This window comes from Durio zibethinus, chromosome 6 (assembly GCF_047325235.1).
Source record: "Durio zibethinus cultivar Kanyao isolate XHJ-2024 chromosome 6, ASM4732523v1, whole genome shotgun sequence".
NCBI lineage: Eukaryota > Viridiplantae > Streptophyta > Magnoliopsida > Malvales > Malvaceae > Durio > Durio zibethinus.
Window position 1 is genome coordinate 2,643,892 of NC_143167.1, and position 23,970 is coordinate 2,667,861.

General features: G+C 30.9%; 1 protein-coding gene and 2 pseudogenes across 3 annotated transcripts; 2 read left to right on the plus strand and 1 right to left on the minus strand.

The window, feature by feature from the left end:
- Positions 1 to 522: 522 nt before the first annotated feature.
- LOC111285485 (protein S40-4 pseudogene) lies at positions 523 to 1,330 on the minus strand (annotated as a pseudogene). The gene has a single exon (XR_016342682.1). The product of XR_016342682.1 is annotated as a protein S40-4 pseudogene (transcript).
- An 8,355-nt stretch (positions 1,331 to 9,685) lies between these two features.
- Positions 9,686 to 10,406, plus strand: LOC111286210 (large ribosomal subunit protein uL11x pseudogene; annotated as a pseudogene). Its single transcript, XR_016342683.1, has one exon. The product of XR_016342683.1 is annotated as a large ribosomal subunit protein uL11x pseudogene (transcript).
- Positions 10,407 to 19,186: 8,780 nt separating this feature from the next.
- Positions 19,187 to 21,197, plus strand: LOC111284651 (putative aquaporin PIP2-2). Its single transcript, XM_022873445.2, has 4 exons — positions 19,187 to 19,590; positions 19,856 to 20,151; positions 20,547 to 20,687; positions 20,801 to 21,197. The coding sequence occupies exons 1-4, from the start codon at positions 19,272 to 19,274 to the stop codon at positions 20,912 to 20,914; spliced, it is 870 nt and encodes a 289-aa protein (XP_022729180.2). The 5' UTR covers positions 19,187 to 19,271; the 3' UTR covers positions 20,915 to 21,197.
- Positions 21,198 to 23,970: the final 2,773 nt, after the last annotated feature.

The following is a 23,970-nucleotide window of genomic DNA, read 5'->3' on the forward strand; positions in this document are numbered from 1 at the left end:
AATACCACGATGGAGAATAAAAAAATAAATTAAAAGTGTTGATATTTAATTTTAAATTTGTTAAATTTATATTTTAAGGGTGATTATTGAAATTAATTAATTTAAAATTTGATTTAAAATTTTTGCATAATTATATTATTACATTAAAAATACTTGAAAGAGGGCGGACAAAAATAAACGAGATAACAATTTAAATTGAACAAATTTTATTAAGGTATAATAAACATGAAAAAAATAGAAAGAAAAATAATCAATTAAGTTGAATTATTTGAACGGTAGATTTGACATCTTGTTAATTAGGATGAATAATTTTCACGGGGCCGTGATGTCGCCGATTATATATTTTTTTATTACATCGATAACGTAAAATCTTAATACAAGTTAAGGGAAAGGGACGCGATGTTGCCGCTTATGGCCTCTAGTTTTGCTTAACAACCCTACCAATTATTTAAATCCGACGGCCCACTTTCCTACTTTATTACCAAAATACCCTCAGTGCTCAAACCACACATTTTCCAAAACTTAAAAAATGAACGCTGCTTTAAATTATGAATTTCGAAAGTTTCTCTGCAAAATCTCATAAGAACTTCATATCACCGTGGCAAAAAGGAAAAAAATTATCTAAAATTTTGTAATGAAATTAAATATGATGGTCACAAAATTTCTCAACTCTTTTATTTTGTATTAATCTTGGAACCCAGTTTTTTCAAAAATTGCATTTCTGACCGTCCTCAGATCTCTTCCTTTCAAAGTCCTTCCTATCCCTTCATGAACTGAGAACGATGCGATCTTTGTCCTCGCCATTTGCTTCGCCAAAAACTCGTGAGGTGGAATCCTAACTCCTCCTTCCAACCACTCATCTCCTTCCACGTCTTCATCGTCACTCTCCGATCTCCTCCGATTATCCCTGTACTCTTCTCTCAAAATTTTCGACCAGTCCGGTATGTTGACCGGCAACGACGCTGGTGTCCTTCCCACTCCAGAATCCCCTCCGCCGCCGCCGCCGCCACGCTTTGCCAACGGCTTTTTCACCACTCGACCGGTACGAAACTCGGGTGAGTCAGAGCGAGTCGAGTCTGAATTGTTGTAAATGTCCGACTCGTCTAACTCGAATGCCGTCGAGTCATGACTCAGCGTTGCTTGCAGTTGTTGATCGCTCGACAGAAATCGGTAGTTCGGTCTCGAGTAGCTTTTGCTGCTCGCCATAAAAAAAAAAAAAAATCAAATTTCCTTTTCTTTTAATTCTCGAATTATTCTTTCTTTTTTTTTTTTAATATTCTCTCTTCTTCCTCTCTCTCTCTCTGTCTCTCTTTGGTTTTGAGTTTCTTCTTTGCCTTCCGATCAATTCCATCTGCTTTTATAAAGCTTGGCTTCCAAAATGGATAAGGCTGGTTTACTCAATTAAAAAATTTACTTTTTTAATACAATTAACAAAATTACAGAAAAACCCCTTTATCTTCACGGAAACGCCACGTAGGATTTGCTGGTTACAGTTTGAGAAGTTTTTACCCGGTGTTTCAAATTTCACGTTTACGCAAATTTCCATTCATTGGGTCGTTGAGAGTGGATAAACTTTGTTTGATTCAAATTAACTGAATAACTATATTACTTCACTGAGAATCGGAGTTTTAACGCTAGGAGCTTGATACGGACACGTGGATTGAAAACCATAGATGGACGCCACGTGGAACGCTAAGTTGTTAATGCAACTGGACGAATAAAAAGTGAGGTTAGGGGTAAAGAGAGAGTGAATTTTGTCTCTTACGAGAAATAAAAGTTTCGAGCGATTTTGTCGTAACGTGAAAAATTATGAGAGGGGGTTCACCTGACCCGGTTCAATAAAGGAAGGACAAAAAGTGGTCCCCATTTAGACTATCGAGATTCGACACGTGTTTACTGGCCTACGTAATACACGTGGCTTCCAGAAGTTTCCTGTAGGGTATAGAGCGTGATGGCACGTGAACTGGGGCCCTCCCAAGCTTTTCTCTCTCGCTTGGATCTAGCGCGTTCTCGCTTGCCTTGTGTTTGCCGCTGCGTGGAGTTTATGAGGGGTAGTTTTCCGTTGAACGTTGAACTGAACTTCACGTTTTGCTTGTGAAAGTCCTATTTTTACATACTTTATAAAAGTTTATAAAAATAAAAATGAAATGATATTTTGATATTCTAATCGACTATACTTGAGTTAATTATATTTTTAATACAAAAATTTTGAGAAATATATAAAAATTGGTATTTAAAAAATATAATTTATATTTAAATTTTTAAATAATATATCATTTTAATTTAAATTATAATATGGATAATTTAATTTGTTTTATTAAATCTATGTTATTTTTTGAAAAAAAAAAGTGAAATATCTCGTAAAAACTTTAATCTTTGAAAATAATTATTTTCAAGTTAATGTCCCTTTCATTGAAAATACGAAATTTTTTTGTGAAGAATTATATATATGAACTCTAATGTCGGTGAATGAGAGAATATATGTTTTATTTTTTAAAAAAATGGATTTTTCAGGCCGATCGAATATTCTTGAAGGTGAGTTCATGATTCTAAGATTCGGATGTCAATGGCATTTCGGAAGGCTAGCTGGCATAAACGAATAAAAATGGGTGGGAAAGGGAAATTGAGTGATATCGTGGTGTAATATTATATTCTTGGTTCCCCCCAAAAAATCAAAAAGTTAAGTGGAAATTCTTTGATTATAAAATAAATGTTGCTCCCATAAGAAAAAAAAAAAAAACATTAAAGTGAGTGATGATGAGATTAGAATAATGTTTTTGAATAATAATAATAATAACAAAAGCTATGGTCCATGATTTTAAGTGATTGTCTTCACATATTGTTCAATCCCGATTGCCAAGAAAACTAAGAACATTAGAAAGAAAAAAAAAAAAAAAAGCTACGTATTTTAACATCGTTGAATGTTATATTTTAAAAAATAATTATATGAATAATTGAATTAATTTTAAATTTTAATTATTTTTTATTTTAACATAATAATAAATTTTTTATATAATATTAGTAATACTTTTGATTTTAATTAAGACATAATTTTACAATTTCTTTTTAAATTGTAGTTTTTTAATATTTTTTCCTTCCGATTTATAAAATGCTTGCAATCATAATAAAAATATCTACTCACCTAAACATATGCATTATGTTGGCAAAAAAAAAAAAAATACACTATAAACATGTAACATATGCAACGATATATGTTTAACGTATACGTAAGTTTGATAATAAGATATTTATACAGCTAAGTATAATACATATGTATGTACAAATCCAAACATATGCATTAGCTAAGCACACATTTTTTACATGATTTTTTGAAGTTTTTGAAACCTTTCATGCACGAAATAAATATACTTGCATTCAAACAATAGAGGGAGAAGAAGAAAATTAAACCCTTCGGCCTATTCCTTTGTCATATCTGAATGGCAACAAGAAGTCAAGGTCTACCTTGGCCACCTAATTAAACAAGTAAACACTATAGATTTAGAGTTTTCAATTTTCAAATCTTATAACTTGAGTAATAGATTAGTAGGGTTTGTTTTTTCCTGAAAATTTGTAATATATATAGGTAAAAGAAATTTTTATGAATGGGTCACGTAAATATTTATTCACGGCTTGAATTTTGAATAAAATTTTCGAGATCATATATGGTTTGATTTAAAATAGGGATGTTAATCTTATTTATAAGCAATGAGCAATTCAAATTTTTTATGTAGATGAGAATATATGACGATTGATATTATATTATAAAAATGAAGATAAGTACGATTTTAAATTTTTTATTAGGTATACAGATCATGATAGATAATATAGTATCTTTCTTGTACTTGTACATTTATCTTATGTATTTATATATATTTAGTAAATAATTTTTTATTAAATAATATAAAATTTTTATTTTAGATTAATTAGATAAAAATATATTTCTATTTAAAAATATATTAATACAAATTACATAAATATGTAAAATAAAAATTGGTTTTTATTTTTTATCAAAGTTATGGATACGAAGATTACTTATATCCATTAAATATTTATGAGATAAAATTAAAAATAAATTTTAAATAACTGTTAGATATAATTACGAGAATAAATATAATATAAAATTTCACGGACGATTAACAATGGTACTCTACTTACTTTATAGTAAAATAATTGGCTAATGGAACGCACTAATGGGTAATCCCCAAATTAAAGCCAAGGATGTCGACATTGTAGACTAATATATACCTTGTTTGGATTCGAATCCAGCTTGGAAACAAAACTCTATTATTTTTCTTCAATAATGATGATCTTAATAAACCTATTTTAATGGTTACTACTTCATTGATATAACCTTAATTATTATATTACTTAAGATATCATTGTCCTAGCTGCAGCTTCTTTTATGCATTGCCAATCATATTCTCCTTTCAAATTTTCCTAACCTAGTTCAACCTAACTTATCATGGCATCATCTACAGTTTACAGCATTTAATTTGTTGCAAAAAAAAGACTTCCTTTGGCTAAAAAATATTTGAGTTTGATTTTTTTTTTTTTTTAGTAAAATGTGTTTTAGATTACATTTAGATTTCATTTGAAAGGTATTTTATTTTTAATTATTTTTGTTTACAAACTTTTTATTATGGGTATTTTTTAATTCAAATGACAAATTAATTATTTTTCTCATAATAAATTATCAACAGACAGTTAAGAATATTTTTAATTTTTGAACCGACTTGACATGTATAATATCATGTCAACTTAACTACATTACCATTATACCCCACAAATCATTTGCATTCCACTTATAAAATAGAGCTATCCATATATTATCAATCCAATCTTATTTTTCTTTACATTCTTATATTCCTCTCTTTCCAAGATCTCTAGTCTCAACTTCAAATTTTAATGTCAGAGTGCAAATGTAAGTAACATTTATTGCCTTTGCCCTAACCGCTTTCTTTCTTTGCTTATGATTTCAGGATTTTGATATTTAACTCAGAATTTTGCACCAACAATTATAAAAAAAAAAAAGATAAATGAGAGACTTTTATGTTTGATAATTACATTTTCAAAGATTGAGTTATGATTATTGAAATTAATAGTCTAATATTTTATTTACAAATCACATAATTATTGATTAAATAGGTGATTTTATAAGTAATTAACTTTAATTTACAACCTAACATGTTAATAAATTTATTATATTTATTTAAAATTAAAATTTAACTCATAAAATTTACATGTATTTTGTTGGCGTTTTAAGATAACGCGTGATTTACTTATGTCATCATAAGTTGTTTATAAAAATCATTGGTTCCTTTTTAGTTAGTGGACCATAATTGGTTAATGCAAAAAGCAAAGGAATCCTAATACAAGAAGTCACATGCAACTACATACAAGTAATGATGTTGATCACGAATTGTCAAGCTGAGTCATTTTAATATAATTAATTTGGTAACCCCACTTTCTTCTTTTATTTACGCGTTTTCATGATAGTTGATTTGTGATTAACGTGATTCATTTTTAGTCATAAGCCTTTTCAACCTTTATTTAATCTTAATTTCTTAAGTAGAGTATCAATAAAAAAAAAAATGAAAGTTTACCACTTGACGAAATTGATATATGTAAAAATTAAATTAAATAAAATAATTTTTTATTTTTTTTTTAAGATTCTTTTTAAAGGTTTAATTTATTATATTGATTTAATTTTATTATATGATTAAATTTCATACAATTAAAAATTTAATTGAGTTAAAATAAAAAATTAAAAGCTTAATTAATTATAATAAAATATTAAAACTTAAATAATTTGAGAACATTTTTAACATCTTAACCTATTTGTAAACTTTATTTCAAAATAAAGCCTCAATATTGAGCGGATCCCACGTTGAAGCTCCCACTACTCTGCCTTCTCCATTTCGAGCAACGATACCAATTCCTCCGGTTATTGTTTCGATTCCTTCTCTTCTTTCTTCTGCAACTAAAATTTTGTCTGTTTTTCAAAATTTGTTCTCAGAATATCAAAATTCCATCAGATGATAATAAATTAATTAATTACTATGTTTCGACCACTTCACACTTAGAATAGAGCCATGGTCAAACCAGATTCACTACTGCTTGGATTTGGCTTGCAAGAACTTAGAATAGAGCCATGGTCAAGAACAAAACGATGGTCAAACCAGGGGCAATGAGATAAAGCTATATGAGAGTTTGTATTTTCAAATGTATGGGTAGTTTAAATTTAAAAAAATCACGGTCATTCGTCTGGTTAGCTATTATTGATACGTTGAAAACGATGAAAGCCTTCCGACTTTCCTGACTCACGGGCAGAAATTGCTAGGATGTGAGAAAGTGAATCGGTTCTTACAGGGATGACAGAAAAATCAAGAAAATTGAAAAGCAATTTAAAATTTAGTGTTTGGTTTGGAATCGAAATTTTTTTATTTAATTCAAATTAAGTTTAGATATTAAATTTATAAATTTGATTCGAATTGAATTTTGAATTAAATATAAAAAATAAAAAATAAATTGAATTATATATTTTTATAAAATAAAAATAATTATTTATATATAAATCTATTAAAAATTATATTAAAATAATATATAAAAATAAAATATTAAATTTCAAAATCCAATAAAATAAAATCGAATCGAAACATAAAATTTAATTTGAATAAATTAATTTAAATTCAAATTAAATTTTAAAAATGTATAATATCAAAAAATTAAATTAAATCCAATCCATCTCAAACCATTATAATCTATAGTTCTTACAGTTTCCAAAATTGGACAAAAAGAATGAAAGTCGATCGTTTCTTGTTTGCTTTGGGTTCAAGTGAGTTTGCTACGAGGTTTTTGATTTATGGTAGACCAGTTGATGCAAATTGCTCTTGTCGTGCAGATGATGAATTCTCTGACACACTCACTAGCCATCAAGAAATGTTGGCTTTGTATGCATTAGTGTTGACTTGTCTCTGGTCGTGTTTTATTTTTAATTTTATATCTTGAGAATGATTTTGAAGAAAGGGAAAACAGTGAGAAAGATAACAAGTTGACAATAGATAGAATAGGGATTCAATTTTAATATAAATTATAAAAAATTTAACATTCAATAAATGTGTGATAACACTAATTTAAAAGGCTAATTGGTTGGCAAAATTATCGCATGATAAACTCAGAAAAAATAAATGTTAGGAATCACATAATAATTTTGGACTATAATACTATGTTAAGTATTTATTTTTGAATCAATCAACAATAAATAAAATGATTTAATTTAAATATAAAATCACATAAAATTAAAGATCGAGCAGATACGAAGAATACCATTTTAATTAACGAAACAAAATGGTTCGCTAGTTTTTTTTAGGGATTAAAGTTAAATTTATCATTATATTATATTTTGATATTTAGTTTTAATTGATTTAGAACTTATACCATTCAAGTTAAAAATCTCAAACTCTAATTTTATTTAAGTAGGATTTGTGAACATGATTAACAGAATAGTTGAATGACGTTTGAATTTATAATTTAATTTAATTGTTTATATAAAATTTTTAATAAATATTATTTAATAAATTTAAAATTTAAATCTCAATATATATATTCTTATCTTTAAACTCTAATTTTTTTTACAAAAAATTTAAAATATATTTTTTAAACTATATACTGTAGACTAACGAAAAACAAATAAATGAAAGGGAAATTGAAAGGATATCTTACGTGTGTTTTTAGAAAAAGAATACCTATATATAGTGTATCGTTGTGGTACGTGGTGAAAAATGTCCACAAAAGGAAATTATAGCTTGCTCTTTATAGGATTGATAGAACTAGAAATAAGGTCGCCTTTTCATTCAAAAATTGGTTGATGTGCTGGCTAGCTAACCATGCATGGGCCATAGCATGTATAATTTAGTTGCCAAAAGTCCTAAGGCTGACGATCATAGATAATGACTCTCCGAGGAGGGGCCAAAGTTGCACTCTTTTTTTTTTTTCTTCCGTGGCTGTCGAGTGCTTGTAACTTACAACGTTGAAGCTCCTCCTCTGCAATTATTTGCCTTGAAGAAAGTTACATTTTGGTACTTGAAATGGACCCAAAGATGCTTATCCCCATGCTTGATCATTGATGTAATGTTTATCCATCTCATCCCCATAGCTGTTATTTGCCGCATTCAAACTCAGATAAATATTTAAAGCATCAATCGATTGATGAAATCAAAGACGCGGGTTATAATTTTTGTCAGTTACAAAGTAGATTGTAATTAAAAAAAAAATGTAAATAATAATTAAATTTAAAATTCATTGGATATTATCATTTATGAATAATTGCATAAACATACGAATTAAATTTAGATTCAACCTTTTTTTAATATTAAACCGTAATATTAAACTGTAAAGTAATAAAAAATTTTAAAGTTGAAGTATCGTATTCAAATTGTATTACTCTTACTAGAGTGGAAGTTCTTAATTTTTTTTAACATCCTGATGTTTAAATTTAAGTTAAATTTATTATTTCTTAAACATTTTTCCTTATCAATTTGACAATGTTAGGCTAATGACTTGCTACAATAATCAAACTTGACATCAATCCTTTTCCTTTATCGTCTCTATCAGTGCAGTAGAATTCTATTTGTAACAACTTTGCTTGCATACATACGGGATAAAATGATAATGATCTAAAAAAAAAACAAAAAACAAATCAAACATTTGAAAAATATGTTTAATGGCCCTTTGAAATACCGAAAATTGAGGGGTTGAATATCTTTCATGAGCTTTGAAATTCAGCTGCACGAAAACGAAACGCAGGCCTCGCTGTTCACTTTTGGTTCCCTTAGCTCCTCGATAAGCTTAGTCGATATCTAGGAAGTTGAACCAGAATCCATGGAAAATTGGAATACAAACAAAATATAAAACCTGCATGGGCCATGCATTTTTTTTTTCTGAAGAATTATTCCGACTAAATGTTGATGTCGATTCTGTGTTATTTTAAATGTTTGCAATAGCAATGTTAATAGAAATTTTTATGAAGAGTGGGGTATAAGGCACCATAGGTAAATATATATAAGTTATAATCTTAACGTATTTTATGTAGCAGACTAATATCTGGTTTTTTTTTTTTTTTTGCATTTAAAAAAAATTTAATTATTAAAACACAAAGCAAGGCAAAAGAAACATCCAATTCGGAAAACCCACTGTTCATTTCAAAATTTAGGGCAGAAATTTCAATGTAAATCATCAGACCATAGGTGACTTGGCCTTTTGTTGTATATATTGATTCTGTTATTACTTATTAGTGCCAATTAGGTATTGTCTCAATGACAAAGAGGAGATTTCCTAAGCCCAGTTCAACCAGCATCAAGGCCGACCTAAAATGCTTGGTTTCCATGCAACCTATCAATTTGCAAGAAGCCCAAAACGGTACCCAATTTTCTTTCTTCTTTAGGGATGAAAAGCCCAACTCCAACCCTCTAATTTTCCTTTCTTTTCTTGTTGCTAAAAGTCCAACCCAATTTTAAGCAGAAGCCCAAGCAGAAAAACCCCAGCAATTGCTCTGCTTAATGCAGTTGGCTTAAATGTTAAAATTACGAAAAAACCCTTCCTTTTTTCTCTTGTTCATTATTACCTTTAAGGTTAAATCGGACATTAAAGGAGACAAACCCTAGCTATTTGATCTCCACTCTTTTTACTGTCTCATTTCTGAAAACCCTAGCCCCCTTCTTTTCTCCATCAAAGAGCAAGCCCAACAATGCCGCCCAAGTTCGACCCAACCCAAGTCGTCGACGTTTTCGTCCGCGTCACCGGCGGCGAAGTCGGAGCAGCTAGTTCCCTCGCTCCAAAGATCGGTCCGCTCGGTCTTTCTCCCAAAAAGATCGGTGAAGATATCGCCAAAGAAACCGCCAAGGACTGGAAGGGTCTCCGCGTCACTGTCAAGCTCACCGTCCAGAACCGTCAGGCGAAAGTCACGGTGGTCCCGTCGGCGGCGGCACTTGTAATCAAGGCGTTGAAGGAGCCGGAGAGGGATAGGAAGAAGACCAAGAACATCAAGCATAACGGAAGCATCAGCCTCGATGACGTAATCGAGATTGCTAAGGTAATGAGACCGAGGTCGATGGCTAAGGATTTGAAAGGGACGGTGAAGGAGATTTTGGGCACGTGCGTTTCTGTCGGGTGTACGGTTGATGGGAAAGACCCTAAAGATTTGCAGCAGGAGATCGATGATGGCGATGTTGATGTTCCTTTGGAGTGAGAAATCTTTGTTTTTTTAAGATTATTGTCCTGTTTGTCCTTTTTCTTAATTTTGTTTAATTTTAAGGTTTTCGACAATTTCCGGATTTTTTTTTCAGAGGATTTTTTGAGGTTAATTTAGATGGATCCTTTAATAGCTATAGATGTGATGTTTTTTTTTATTGGGGGTATTTTTTAGTTCTCTTTCTGCTTCTTATATTGTCTATTTAGGACGCTAGTTTTGGTAGTGCTTCTGCTTGGTAACTAAGAAATGTGAGTTAATGGTGCTGCTTCTGCTTGCTAAGGAAGAAACCAGTGGAAAATGTGAGTTTTGATAGTGCTTCAGCTTGTTATGTTAGGAATGAATGGAGAATTTAAGGTTTGCTAGTGCTTCTGCTTGGTGAGTAAGAAATGGATGGAAAATGGTGCATGTTAGTTGAGTTTAAGCTATTGAATATGCTTTTGGATGTGAATCACTCTATCTGATGGATTTGTGTGATATTTTTGAGCTTATGTTTTGAGATTGAGATAACTTTGAACGGTTGCTTTTGGATGTTGCAGTTAAAAATTGTGTATTCGGTTTGTTTTGGATATTGGTTTTATGATGAGTCTATACTTGTTGGATTCTGTTGGATAATTTTGATTGTAGAACATAGAATAAGTATTCTGTGATGGTGCCAAAGAAGCACATGCTTAGTTGTAGCATTCTGGCTTAGTTTCTTCATAGAAGTCTTGGAATAGCTCATTCTTTTTTCTGTCATTGTTGGCCGCAATCAGTACTTCTTCATATGTTTAACTCTTGTCTTATCCATCTAGCTAAACTTTTGCTTCATTGGTAAATATTTGATTTATGATATTGGTTTTATGCTTTCTTCTTTAATTTTCATATGCATAACAGTGTTTATCTTGATTCATGTTACATCGAGAAGGTGTAATGGTGCACATTATGAACTAACATATGGTTTACATACATGTCCAAGGAAAGGCGTTCTCTTGTGTTATTGCTCAAATGAGATTTAGGCTTTTTTTTTTTAGAATCATTTACTCCTTAGCTTTCTATTTATTCTGTTACTTCTGAAATGAGATTACAGCATTGTGAATGATGTGTTCTCTGCCTCAAAAGTTTCATGTAACTCGTTAGAAGTTGCTACTATTTTGTTCTGAAGTTATGATTAATTTCAGAGTTTCTGATTTTTCATTGTGGCATATGTCATATGTGGGAGGTGTGTGACTCATGTTTTGCATGATATCATACTTAATTGTATGGTGCTTGCTATAAGTTGGAATGTTGCTTAATTTTGACTTATTTGCAAGTATGACTGTAAGTAAATGTTCATTGTCCTAAAGACCTTGTTCTTCTTATCTGCTGAGTAGGTTTAGGTAGGGCAAACCGGAGAATTATTGAACCTTGGGATTGTGTAAGATCTTTCATTGAATTTGCCTATAGAACAACTCCCTTTCTGCCTCCTTATACTTGTATGCTTGTTTTTGTGTTCTGAACCATTCAGAAAGCAATGAAGATCCTTTACTTTGACCTGAAAATCTCTTTTAGATGTCTAAACAGTTGGTATTGGGAAGAACTGCTACTAATTGTCTATCATCTTTCATTCTTTGACTTGGTTAGGCTTTCTCATCTTGATGGGTATTTTAGCTGAATGTATCTCAGTACGTTCTATTGATAAAGTACTCTCCCTTTCTGATACGTAGCATCTAAATATATTAATCTCTTTGTAATGATCATTTGTTGCTGTAAGTTATAGTATTGGCAATGTTTTGTATGCTCGGTAGATGATTACATATATAAACTAAGAAAATAGACCAACTGAAGTTAAAAATATTTGAAGTGATGGAAAATAGAAATAAACTTTTGAAAGGTTTCATTGTAAGGAAAGGGGTGTTCTAGTCTTTCATTTATTCTTGATTCTGCCTCAATGTACCGACCTTGATTTCCCTTTGGTTTGGTTTCTTTGGTGTGCGTATTTATCCTATTATATTGTCAGTTTCATTGCTTTGTTGTAGGTGCCTTGTTTATCTGCTTTAGGCTCCAACTTTTATTATTGGTTTTAGCACCAATGTTGGAAACTTTTGTTGATTTGATTAGATTGATACGAAGATTTTGAGGATCTTATTGAACCATTTATGTTCTAATAATGGAGTATGCCTCTAACAAACTTAAGGTACGTTGCAACCTTCATCCGAAAAATGTCTCTTCCGTTCGTTTTCGCGGGAAGTTAGGGTGTCTGCTATTTTCAGTAATAATTCATTGAATCCTTATTTTCTTCCATAATCATCTTCTACTTGTTTCCTTTTCTTAGTCATCATGTTTCTGTATATAAACGTCCCCAATATGTTCCCCCTTTGCTCAATAACATTCCATAAATCTTTGTGGGAAAGGACTATCCCATACAAAATTTGCATTTGCCATTGGCAGTTCGCGCGTTGTCTTTCCTAGCTCCCTCTCTTTCTCGGCTTAGAGAAGGAGAGATCTTGAATTTTCATCTTCTATTCGTGTCCCCTCTTTCGCGTTATCATTTGTTCTTTCAATAAATATTTGATTAATAACACGATGGCAAGAGAGCTGAGGTTCATGATGAAGCCTTGGATTGAGGCTGCCCCATACCTCATCGGTGTCCCCTTGAGGCCTTCCAACACTCCTAAACTAGAGACGATAAGAGAAGAGGGAGGTGACGATGATGATGATTAGCTTTTGGTTATGCAAAGTTTTAGTGGTCTGGACGGCGTCCTGGTTCTGGAAATGAACTTAAAAAGAGACGTTAAATGAAGCAGTCAATGGAGTTAAAGAATCATCTACTATATATGTTCGTCATAGTACAATACCTGATTTGTCGGTGTAACTATTTCTACTTTTTTCTTGGTGTATATTGAAATATAATATCAAATTTAATTAAATATATTTATTTTTTGGCACTAGCTAGAATGTTCAAAGTCATATCGATAAATGACAACAAGTTTAACCCATACAATCATGCCCAAAATTCTGGGACAACCAAAAACTGTCTTTAATTGTAGATCAGTAAAGATGCTGCTTAATTTTCTGACAATGAAGAACGCATAAGATTGTTTGTGGTTGACACTTATATAGCATTATTGCTAGCAAGCCACTGGGACAGGCCTAAATTTGGTTTAAATGTGCTTTTGAACTAATCGTTTTAATGCTAATAGTCTGCAAGCTGACCTTATTTTACGTGTAAAATGAAGAAAAACACCCTCTTATCCCTCTCTTGATACTTTACCATGAACAACGATATCTTTTCTTTGACTTGCAGTGTCTTCACACAAAAATTTTCTTCAATAGGGTAATTTTTCTACATATATTTGCAAACTTCAAGTTATATACACATGCATCAGTTAATTACATTATCCAAAAACAAAGAAAAAGAAAATTCAGAACAGTCGGTATAGCATATTCTTCTGATGCAAGAAAGTAATGTCTTCTAAATGTTACTTATAATATCTGGTTTCATCTCATCAACACATATATATATATATATATATATATATACACACACACACACACACACACATAGCATTCATGCATAGAGCAGCAAAATATGCAAAAGTCTGCAGCTAATGCTATACAAGATTAATGATTTTTTCTTCTCTTGCCTAGCAAGTATCAATCTTTACTTTTAAAGCAAATCCCATGTCAGAATTAATCTGGTAAAATGGAAGAAATTGTGAAATTGTCATCTAGCAGAGAACAAATATTACTCTACTATTTCACGTTTTCATGAATCTTTTTGGGATATTACCAGGGGTGAAGCCAAGTAAATGGAGTATTAAAACTTTGTTGGGGGGATCATGGCCCCTGACTGCCCCATGATTCGCCTTTGGATATTACTCTACTATTTCACATCCCTATATTGAATTTGAATATGTACACGAGAGAAATTGAAATTAAAACCTAAGGATTTATGATATGTTTGAATTTCTACTAATAGTATTGGTAGATTGATCAATTAAGCTTGACCAATTACTACTCATTTTAAAAGCTTTCTATGACAAATCCAAGCCTTTGGAATTGGACAAAATTTGCTTTTTTTTTTTTTTTTTTTTCTTCCAGTACTTAATCATCTTCATCCATCATGGGGCTAGTAATATATGATGAATTGACCAAATGACCTAAAATCTCCTGCTAAAGAAAGAAGAAAAACGCCACCGACCAGCCTACTGGTCACCACCATCAACCCTAAAAAACCAGAGAAAACAAAGAAAAGAAAAGGAGATATTTTAGAATTTAATTTTCATAATTCCATGCTTGAAATCGGGACACGTGGTGTCTTTCCAGCCATAACTCAAACTCCAAAAGAAACATCAGGGATTAAGCCAGGAGAAAGACCAAAAGCAACAGAAATAAGCGACGAAAGAATATTATAGAATATGGTAGATGATTAAATTTTGAGGTTAACGTTTGATAAAATGTGAAATTGACAAGACAGATTGGTCGGTCCCATTTACACATTAATTGTTGGAAAAACAACACCACACACACAGACGCGTGATACCCATAAATAAAATAATAAATATAAATTACGAATAAAAACACGTAAATATATTTATTTCGATTCAATTCAAAATAGTTTACTCCAAACTTAATTCATTATCAAATAAATCTTTATAATTATGAGACTTTTAAAATAAAAAAAATCTTTAAAAACTTTTTACTCAAAACTTAACTCAAAATCTAATTATACTTTTTAATGAACTACTCATTTAGTTATTCTCTTGATGTCTAACTATTTGATATTACCAAACCAAAACCAAAATATCTTATTTATAAGGGTGAAACCCTTTATATATTTACTAAACTCTCGATGTGAGATACAAGATAAATTCAAAAAACTCACTAACTTTTGATGTAAGATTATGAGATTCAAGAGAAATTCCAACAAATCTTCCATTGACTTTAATCTTCAAATACTTCAACAGTATCAAAAAAGTTAACACACTTACTTTTCTTCTTTTCTTTCATCACAAGAATTTCAGCAACTGAATCTACATCAAGCATGTAAAAATGATTTTTGACCTTATTCCCTTGCAGAATTATATTTTTATTCTTGTACACTTTCAATCAATCATTACTACCATAATATGTGTACTCACGAGAAGCTAACTCACCCAAATCAATCAAATTATAATGACAACTTGATACATACCTTACATGACGAAGCATCCTAACAATACCATTGTGAGATTTAAGGTGAACACTCCCAATGCCTTGAATTTGTACCTTTTTTTTGTTAGCAACCACAATATCTCCATACTTCTCATTCTTATTCAACTCCACAAAATAACTCATATTATTGCAAACATGAACTATAGCAACTGAATCTAAAACCTAACCTTTATCACTTTTCAAAATTTGAGTCTCCTTCAAACAAGTTATCAAAACAACATCATCATCATCAGACACGACGATAGTAGTATCATTATTTTTTTCATCTGATTTTTTTTCATCATTCGTCCTTTTGAAAGCAACCATATCCTTTCTCAGCTTTCTGCAGCGCATTTGGATATGTCTTTTTTTTTCCACAATAATAACATTCTATATCACTGTAATTTTTGTCTCTTGACTTAGATTTTTCTCTTGATCCATCAATCCTCTTTTGAGTCATCTTTCGATCAAAACCCTCTACAGTTAGGGTACTTCCTCCAGGTGATGAGTTTTGTGGTCCCATAAACCTTTCGTTTTCACACAATAAGACAGTCACATCATCCAACTTCAAAGTAAACCTATCCACCAACAAAATCTGAACTAAAGACCTATAAAACTTAGGCAAAGATGACAACAAAATTAAAGCATTCTCTTCATCTTTTAACCCATCAACAGAAATCACCAGCAATTGAGAAACCAATATATTAAACTCATTCAGATGATTATGAAGATTTGTACCTTCTTTCATCTTCAGAGAATACAGATCTATCTTCAAATATAATTTATTAGTCAATGACTTTGAAACATAAATACTTTCAAGCTTATCTCACAAACTCTTCGGAGTACTTTCAGTCAACACACTGTACTTTACATCTGGAGCTAGTACCAATCTAATAGTACTAACAGCTTTCTTCTGAATCCTATTCAAATTAGCGTCCGACATTCCCTCAGGCTTATTACTCTCTAATGCCTGATCTAACTCTTGTTGTACTAATAGATCTTGACTCATACTTTACCATAATATAAAATTACTTTTTCTATTAGATAACGAAATCTCAAACTTATGTATAGACATACTAGACATACCTTCTTCAGACATCTTCAAACATTGCTTCACTATCTCTTGGGCCAACGAACCTTAAACTTCGAACCTTGAACCTTGCTCTGATACCACTTGTTGAGAATTACCACAGTTCTGATACCACTTGTTGAAAAAACAATACTATACTGGCTCTTTGAAGAAGGTTGTGTAATAATACACTGCATTAGTCTTAGTTTCAATATCCCCTGCTCTTGTTGAGTCGACTGTTCATGGTTTGGTGGGATCAAGAATTGCTATTGTTCTTGGGCCGAAAAGTGCTTGCATTGATGCTGGGAATACACACTATCTCTTTATCTTTCTCTTTGAAGGAATCCGTATAGAAGGCTCTCGACCAGGTCATGGCATTGCTCTGGCAATACCTACGAACAAAATAATGAACAAAAATCAAGAATAAGAGACCAGGTCATGGCATTACTCTGGCAATACCCACGAACAAAATAGCGAACACAAATCAATAATAAGAATATACAAATATATTTATTTCGGTCAAATTCAAAATGATCTACTCCAAACCTAATCCACTATCAAATAAATCTTTACAATTGTGAGACTTTTAGAATGAAAAAAATCTCAAAAAATTTACTTACTCAAAACTTAACACAAAACTCAATTACATCCTTTAATAACTTATTCACTTAACTATTCTCTTGATGTCTAATTATCTGAGACTACCAAACTAAAACTAAAACATCTTATTTATAAGGGTGAAATTTTTTATACATTTACTAAACTTTCGATGTGAGATACAAAATAAACTTAAAAAACTCATTAATTTTCGATATAAAATTATGAGACTTAAGAAAAATCTCAACATTAATGTCAGCACTTTGCAAAAACTAATTATACAAATAATATTGGCCAGCTTTGTAAGGCTGGTCGGTCTTTTAAAAATATTTATTTATAAATTTTATACAAATATTTTTTGACATTTAGTAATTTGATTATGAGGAGAAGACATTGATTTGGCAGCTTATTTTGTACTATTAAATGACCCTTTTGATGACCCTCAACTTTTTTCTTTAAAACAAAAAAGGTAAAATTAAATATCAATTAATCAGTGCAGTTTGTACAATTGGTTTTAATGTCTATTGTAAATTTAATAAAACATTCGATTGTCATATTCAATTTTATTGTTATCGTTACATTTATTTATAATCTCTCTGCTTAATTTGAACATATTTAGAGAAATGATAAGCTGGGCTGCTTTTGTTTTATTAAGAACCTAATGTGTTTGATGGTAAAAAAAAAAGAAAAGAAAAGAGAAAATTAAACAGTGTAAAAAGAAAATAATAATAAAATAAAAGATTTGCAATCCTTTTATCTAGATGGGCATGACATTTCAGCTGCTTTACAATCAAAACCATGTACATCCTCATAATTGAAGAAAACCATAAAACATCCATGTATTTTGCAAAATTTAATTAGCTTTTAGGCGTGTCCAGATCATAAGTTTATCTGGCAAAGCCGCCACCAATCTGACAACAGTTGTGCTAATTTAATCATTCAATTAATAATGAAGGAATCAGGCCTATTTATATAATACTATTTTCTTTTCACTGGATAACATAAGATAATGGGTTTTGAAGTTATTGAATTTGCATAAATTTTTTTAAAAAATTTTCATTAGTTGTATGATTTGTATTTTCTTAGCAAAAAAAATTTCCTGATTCTGGGAATTTCAGGTAAAGAAGCAAAGAGTTGTTGCAATAATAAAAAGCCAACATTATCTGATGCATCAAAAGTATGGTAGCTACAATTCTTTTGGTGGAAAGAAAATAAAGTGATCAAAGTGAAAGTTTTATACTTTCATTTTGTTCTACCTTTTTGGCATCTTATTGGTGTAGTTTAGCCAAAAAGTAGGTCTAATGGGAGAATCTATATTGTGCTTGCTTGTTTTTTTTTTTTTTTTCACAAAAGAAGTAACAATCTGAAATAAAAAAAATCGTAAACGTTAAAATTTAAATTACAAATATATTAAATATTATTTTTTAAAAATGATTGATTTATTATTCTTGCTAGTAAAATCTTAAGGCTTTCGAGAAGTTTATCTGATCAAATATTATGCAACAATATAATTGTACGAGTGATTGTGTTTTTTTCTGGTTTATTATCTAAAAATTTTGAATTGAATCCTAAATTTAACAGTGAAGCTAAATTGTTAGGCATATGCCCATTTCAAAGATTCCTTCCTCATTAAGTAAAAGATTCCTTCCTCATTAAGTATTAGGACTTGATTTGAACCTCAAAGTTACAAAGCAATTACTAAAAACAAACTCAAATGTCAATCATGCAGTACCCAAAGTCCCCTAAGATGCCAAGAAAACAGGGTCTGAACTGACCTGGCTTTGGAGATGAGATTGAAAGGAAGAATTTTTCTAAAACATTAAACATTTCCCAATTCCAGAAATATGCTCATTTCAAAGGTTCCTTCCTAGCATATTCTTTCTGATGCAAGAAAGTAATAAAAACTAACCAAAAATAATTGAAACCATTACTCGAAAAGAAAATATGAAATAGCCGTTGTGTAGCTAATGGTGGGTCCATGGAAACGAAGAAGATCGAAATCAAAGGTGGATTGGACGGCTAAAAATATATGTTAAAATAATGTAATTACACATAATTACTGTTTTTGATCATTATCATCCTCTCTCCCTTATATACCCTTCTTCCCCCACTCAGCTCTCGTCATTCACAGCTTAATCACAAACCCAAAACTCCCAACACCCTTTTATCTCACAATTTTCATAGTTTAGCAAAGGAAAAAATATCATGGCTAAGGATGTTGAGATCGCAGAGCAAGCAGGGGGGGAGTTCTCAGCCAAGGACTACCAAGATCCACCTCCGGCACCCTTGATTGATGCTGAAGAGCTGATCCAATGGTCGTTTTACAGGGCACTGATTGCTGAGTTCATTGCAACCCTTCTCTTCTTGTATGTCACAGTGTTGACTGTGATTGGTTATAATGTCCAAACCGACAGTACCAAGAACACTGTTGACCCTGACTGTGGTGGTGTTGGCGTTCTTGGTATTGCTTGGGCTTTTGGTGGCATGATCTTTATTCTTGTTTACTGCACTGCTGGTATATCTGGTGAGTCATGTTTCTTCTCTTAACCATCTTCAACTATCCCTTGTTTTATCTTAAAAAAAAATCTAACTCGGTACTCAATCTTGCCCCAATATTTATATTAGGTTCAGTTAAATGGGGTTTCTGTGTTTCTGTTTCTACTGTCTCTTGAATGAGAAAGGAAGTTTCTTTCCCAGTAACCAAACAAAAGTTAGCAACACCTAGTCTTGCAACTGTTAAATGCAAACTTTAACTTTGGGTGATAAAATTTTTCTAAACTGTGATACAGGAGGACACATCAACCCGGCTGTGACCTTTGGACTGTTCTTGGCACGCAAGGTGTCACTCATCCGAGCCGTTCTGTACATGGTAGCTCAGTGCTTGGGTGCCATCTGCGGCTGTGGGTTCGTCAAGGCTTTCCAGAAGAGTTACTACAACGACTACGGAGGTGGTGCCAACGAGCTCCATCAGGGCTACAACAAGGGCACTGGATTGGGTGCTGAGATCATTGGTACCTTTGTTCTTGTCTACACCGTCTTCTCTGCCACCGATCCCAAGAGGAATGCAAGGGATTCCCATGTTCCTGTATGTACTTTATAAATCCTCTTTATCCTGCAGTACTCTCCTTTTTTTGTGTTGTCCAAGTGTCTTTATCCTTTTATCTCCACTTCGTTTTCATTTTAGGTTATAGGTCGTTTTCTTACTGACCTCTCTTTCCATTAAGTGGTTTGATTTTGGATGACTCTTCACTTTCAACCATGGATAACTTCAAGTACAGTACAAATTTTTGGCTTTTAACCCAAGGCTTTTTTTCCCCCACAATGCACAATTAACTCTATATTTGTACAAAGTGCTGCTTAATATAGTTTGATTAAGTAATAATTTGAATAACCAACTTTGACACACCTATAATTTTTTTCCCTTCAATTTGTAAAATTGTGACTGATTAATTTTCTTTGCAAAAAAAAAAAAAAAACAAGGTGTTGGCACCACTCCCCATTGGATTTGCTGTGTTCATGGTTCACCTCGCCACTATTCCAATCACTGGCACTGGTATCAACCCTGCTAGGAGTTTTGGAGCTGCTGTGATTTACAACAACGATAAGGCCTGGGATGACCAAGTAAATTATTTCCCTCCCTATATATATATATTCCATTTCAATAGTTTTTCAATTGAAAAGGAATGTAAGAGAAAATATTTGCGTGCTAATATTAATGCGTTCTTCTTGGTCAGTGGATCTTCTGGGTTGGACCCTTCATTGGAGCTGCTGTTGCTGCATTCTACCACCAATACATCCTCAGAGCAGCAGCCATCAAGGCCCTTGGATCTTTCAGGAGCAATGCTTAAAATTCAGCTTTATTTTCATAGATAATACTAGAAAAAAAAAGGGTCACGAATTATGATGGGAGATGTTTTCCAAAAGAATAACAAATGAAGAAGAAGAGTGCTGCAAGTCTGTCTGAAGGTTCCCTTTTGCATTTTCATTCTGTCACTTACAGAGGTTTGGGAGAAGAACCTTGAGGGAGCCAATTGAACTGTAAATAAAAATATTTATGGACAAGGGTGTCTTTTCAATCCATGTTGTATTTTTTTTTCTCTTGCTTTCAATGTATTTAAGTTGGGTTTGTCATCTTTGTTTATCCTTATCATCATCATCTGATCCTTTTTTTTTTTTTTTGTGCAATCTTGTGTATTAATCATGTTTTTTTTAATGCATAATTATCCTCCGAAAATTGTATTGTCTTCTTTAATCTCAAACACTTATCTTTATCCCTTTGTCATCATCAATCCATTCAAGCTAAACATGCTATTAAAATATTGCTTAATCATCAAAAATTATGTGATTTATTGATAAAATGTTATACTTTTAATTGTAGTGATTAAAATTTAAACCTTGTATACTGTCTCAAATAAAAAAAAATTATAGCTTAGCCAATTGCTTGAAACTGAAATGACATAATCAATATCCCTAAACTTGATTATGTCTTCAATTAAAATTAATGTAAATGAAACTTTATTATTTTATTCCTTAATAACTAAACAGTTGATTGTGAAAGACCTCTAGTTTTTACTGACACTTGACAAGTTTTAATTGAGCAGAAAAGCATTAATGGTGAAGGAATCCCTCAAGGCAAGTGATCATCCACTAGGGCTAGGGATGTATCATCGAGCATAATTAAAGGGTTTTAGTAAACAACCCTATTTCAACCCCAACTACTAGCTCTTCTTTGCAAAATTTTTTTTGGGTTTTCATATGGGGTAGTGGAGAACCTTTCTCCTCCTCCTTTTTATAGTATTTGGGCAAGTTTCTTCTTCCTCCATTCCATAGTTATATTTCTCTGTGGGCACTTCTTACCCTCAATCCCTTAAATTATTACACTCTTAAGCATTCGTCAAAGAGCTCAAATATTAATATTTTGCAGCCAAAAAAAAAAGAAAAAGCTCAATTGGTTACCCTAAAATTAATACTACTGGACAATGAAATCCCAAAAGAGATTAGGGTGAGTTGTCTTTTGTGGTGGTGGTTTTTGGAAAGGAGATGATGCATTTGATTCTTTATTTATTAAGTATTATATTTACAGTAGTTACTAAGGACAAAAGTTATAAAAAATAAAAAAAAAGAAAGGGAAAAAGAAATGCGTTAGGTGAAGAAAGCTTTGAGAAATTTTTTTTTTTTAAGTTGGATGTTTCTCATCCTCTTCATATAAGATTATAGTTTAATGAATTAATTTACCTTATCTTATGCTTATTTTATGGCCCTTTGGTCATTTTGCAGGGCAAAGTAGGTGAGTCCTTAGCTTGTTGGTGGTGAACAATTTTGGCTTTAAATTATAGATAAGGTGAGTTTTTCGTGTTGAAGTTACCTATATGAAAGAGAAATATATTAATTTTGATATTAATGTTGATGTCACCATTGGAGCTATCCATTGGTCTTGAAGGCAAAAATATTCAAATTTGAGGGTGATGAAATCATCAACTTGAAGCAAAATCCCTTTTATTTATATAATAATAAAAGCTAAATCTTATTTAAGTGAAGGAAACCAAGCAAACAATTAAAATAAGTTTCTTCCCTGGTTGATAAGCAATGAATAATTAAAGTTTTATTTTCAAAATAAAATTATTATAACACCCAGAGCTCTCTGAATTTTTAACTTTTTTAATTTTTTTTTTAGAACTTCATAATTTATTATTTATAGGGAAAAAAAAATTAGCCCTAGCATTTCTCACTCTTTCATATAATAGCATAATGTGCTTCTTTATATAAGCAGGTGTTGAAAAACAATTGCATAAGCAATTGTTTCTATTTCTCTTCAACCCCTTGATATATATTATAATTATTTTATATATTTTAATTTAATTTAATTAATTCTCACATTAAAATTGTTATTTATTAATTTTATTTATTATTTTTAATTTAAGTTTAACAATTGTAATTTAAAAAGAATTAAAATCACATTTTTATTTGTCTATTTATTATATTAAAATAAACTCTTAAAAATAATAGATTTGTAATAAATATTAAATTACATTCATGTAAATTTTAAAAAAAAATTTGATATTAACCCTCGAATTTGAATAATATAACAAATAAAATAAAATTTTTAATTAATCTTTTCAAAATTAAATGTTAAAAACCGTCACTGTCTATTTCCTTATCCAAATAATAAAAAAAAATTTCATACTTATTACTTGTACTATTATTTTGTATAAAAGAGATAGTAATTTAAAGATTAAAAAAATTAAAATTATTAAATAATATTTTTTAAAAAAATTAATTAAATTAAAATTATATTTTTATTTTTATTTTATAGTTAAGACATAAGGTAGTTGATATTCATTCGTATCTTTTCATTAGAGAGGAAATCTTCAGTTGGAATATTCCTTTACCTAAAATCATCATAAAATTTTGGATCAATTATTGTCTCTCCACAGCATTCGACACTAATCAAAGATTCCATTAAGAGCAAAATTGAACTATTTTTTTTGTCATAGCTTAATCAATCAAATTAATGTCACATCAGTGTCGCCAGAAATGTCCAGATTATGCATAGCAATTTGGGAGTGTGATTATCTTTATCTATTTCCTAGTATGATGATGATGTAAATGTTACGGACCTTTAGTATCTTGTTCATCAATACTCATCAAAACTCAACAAGCCCACTACCAAACAAGTTAAGACAGATGGATTTAAAGGGATGGGGATTTTTTTTTTTTTAAATCAGAGGAGTGATCAATTTTATTTTCATAAAAAAAATAGACATATACTTGGTTGCTAGGGTTACAGATGATAACACAATTCGTTTTTTATTGATTTCGATTTAATCAAATCTTTTGTGATTGATTTTTTTTTAATTAAATTTAGTTCGGATCAAAATTAAATTTTAGGTAAATTTATCTTGAT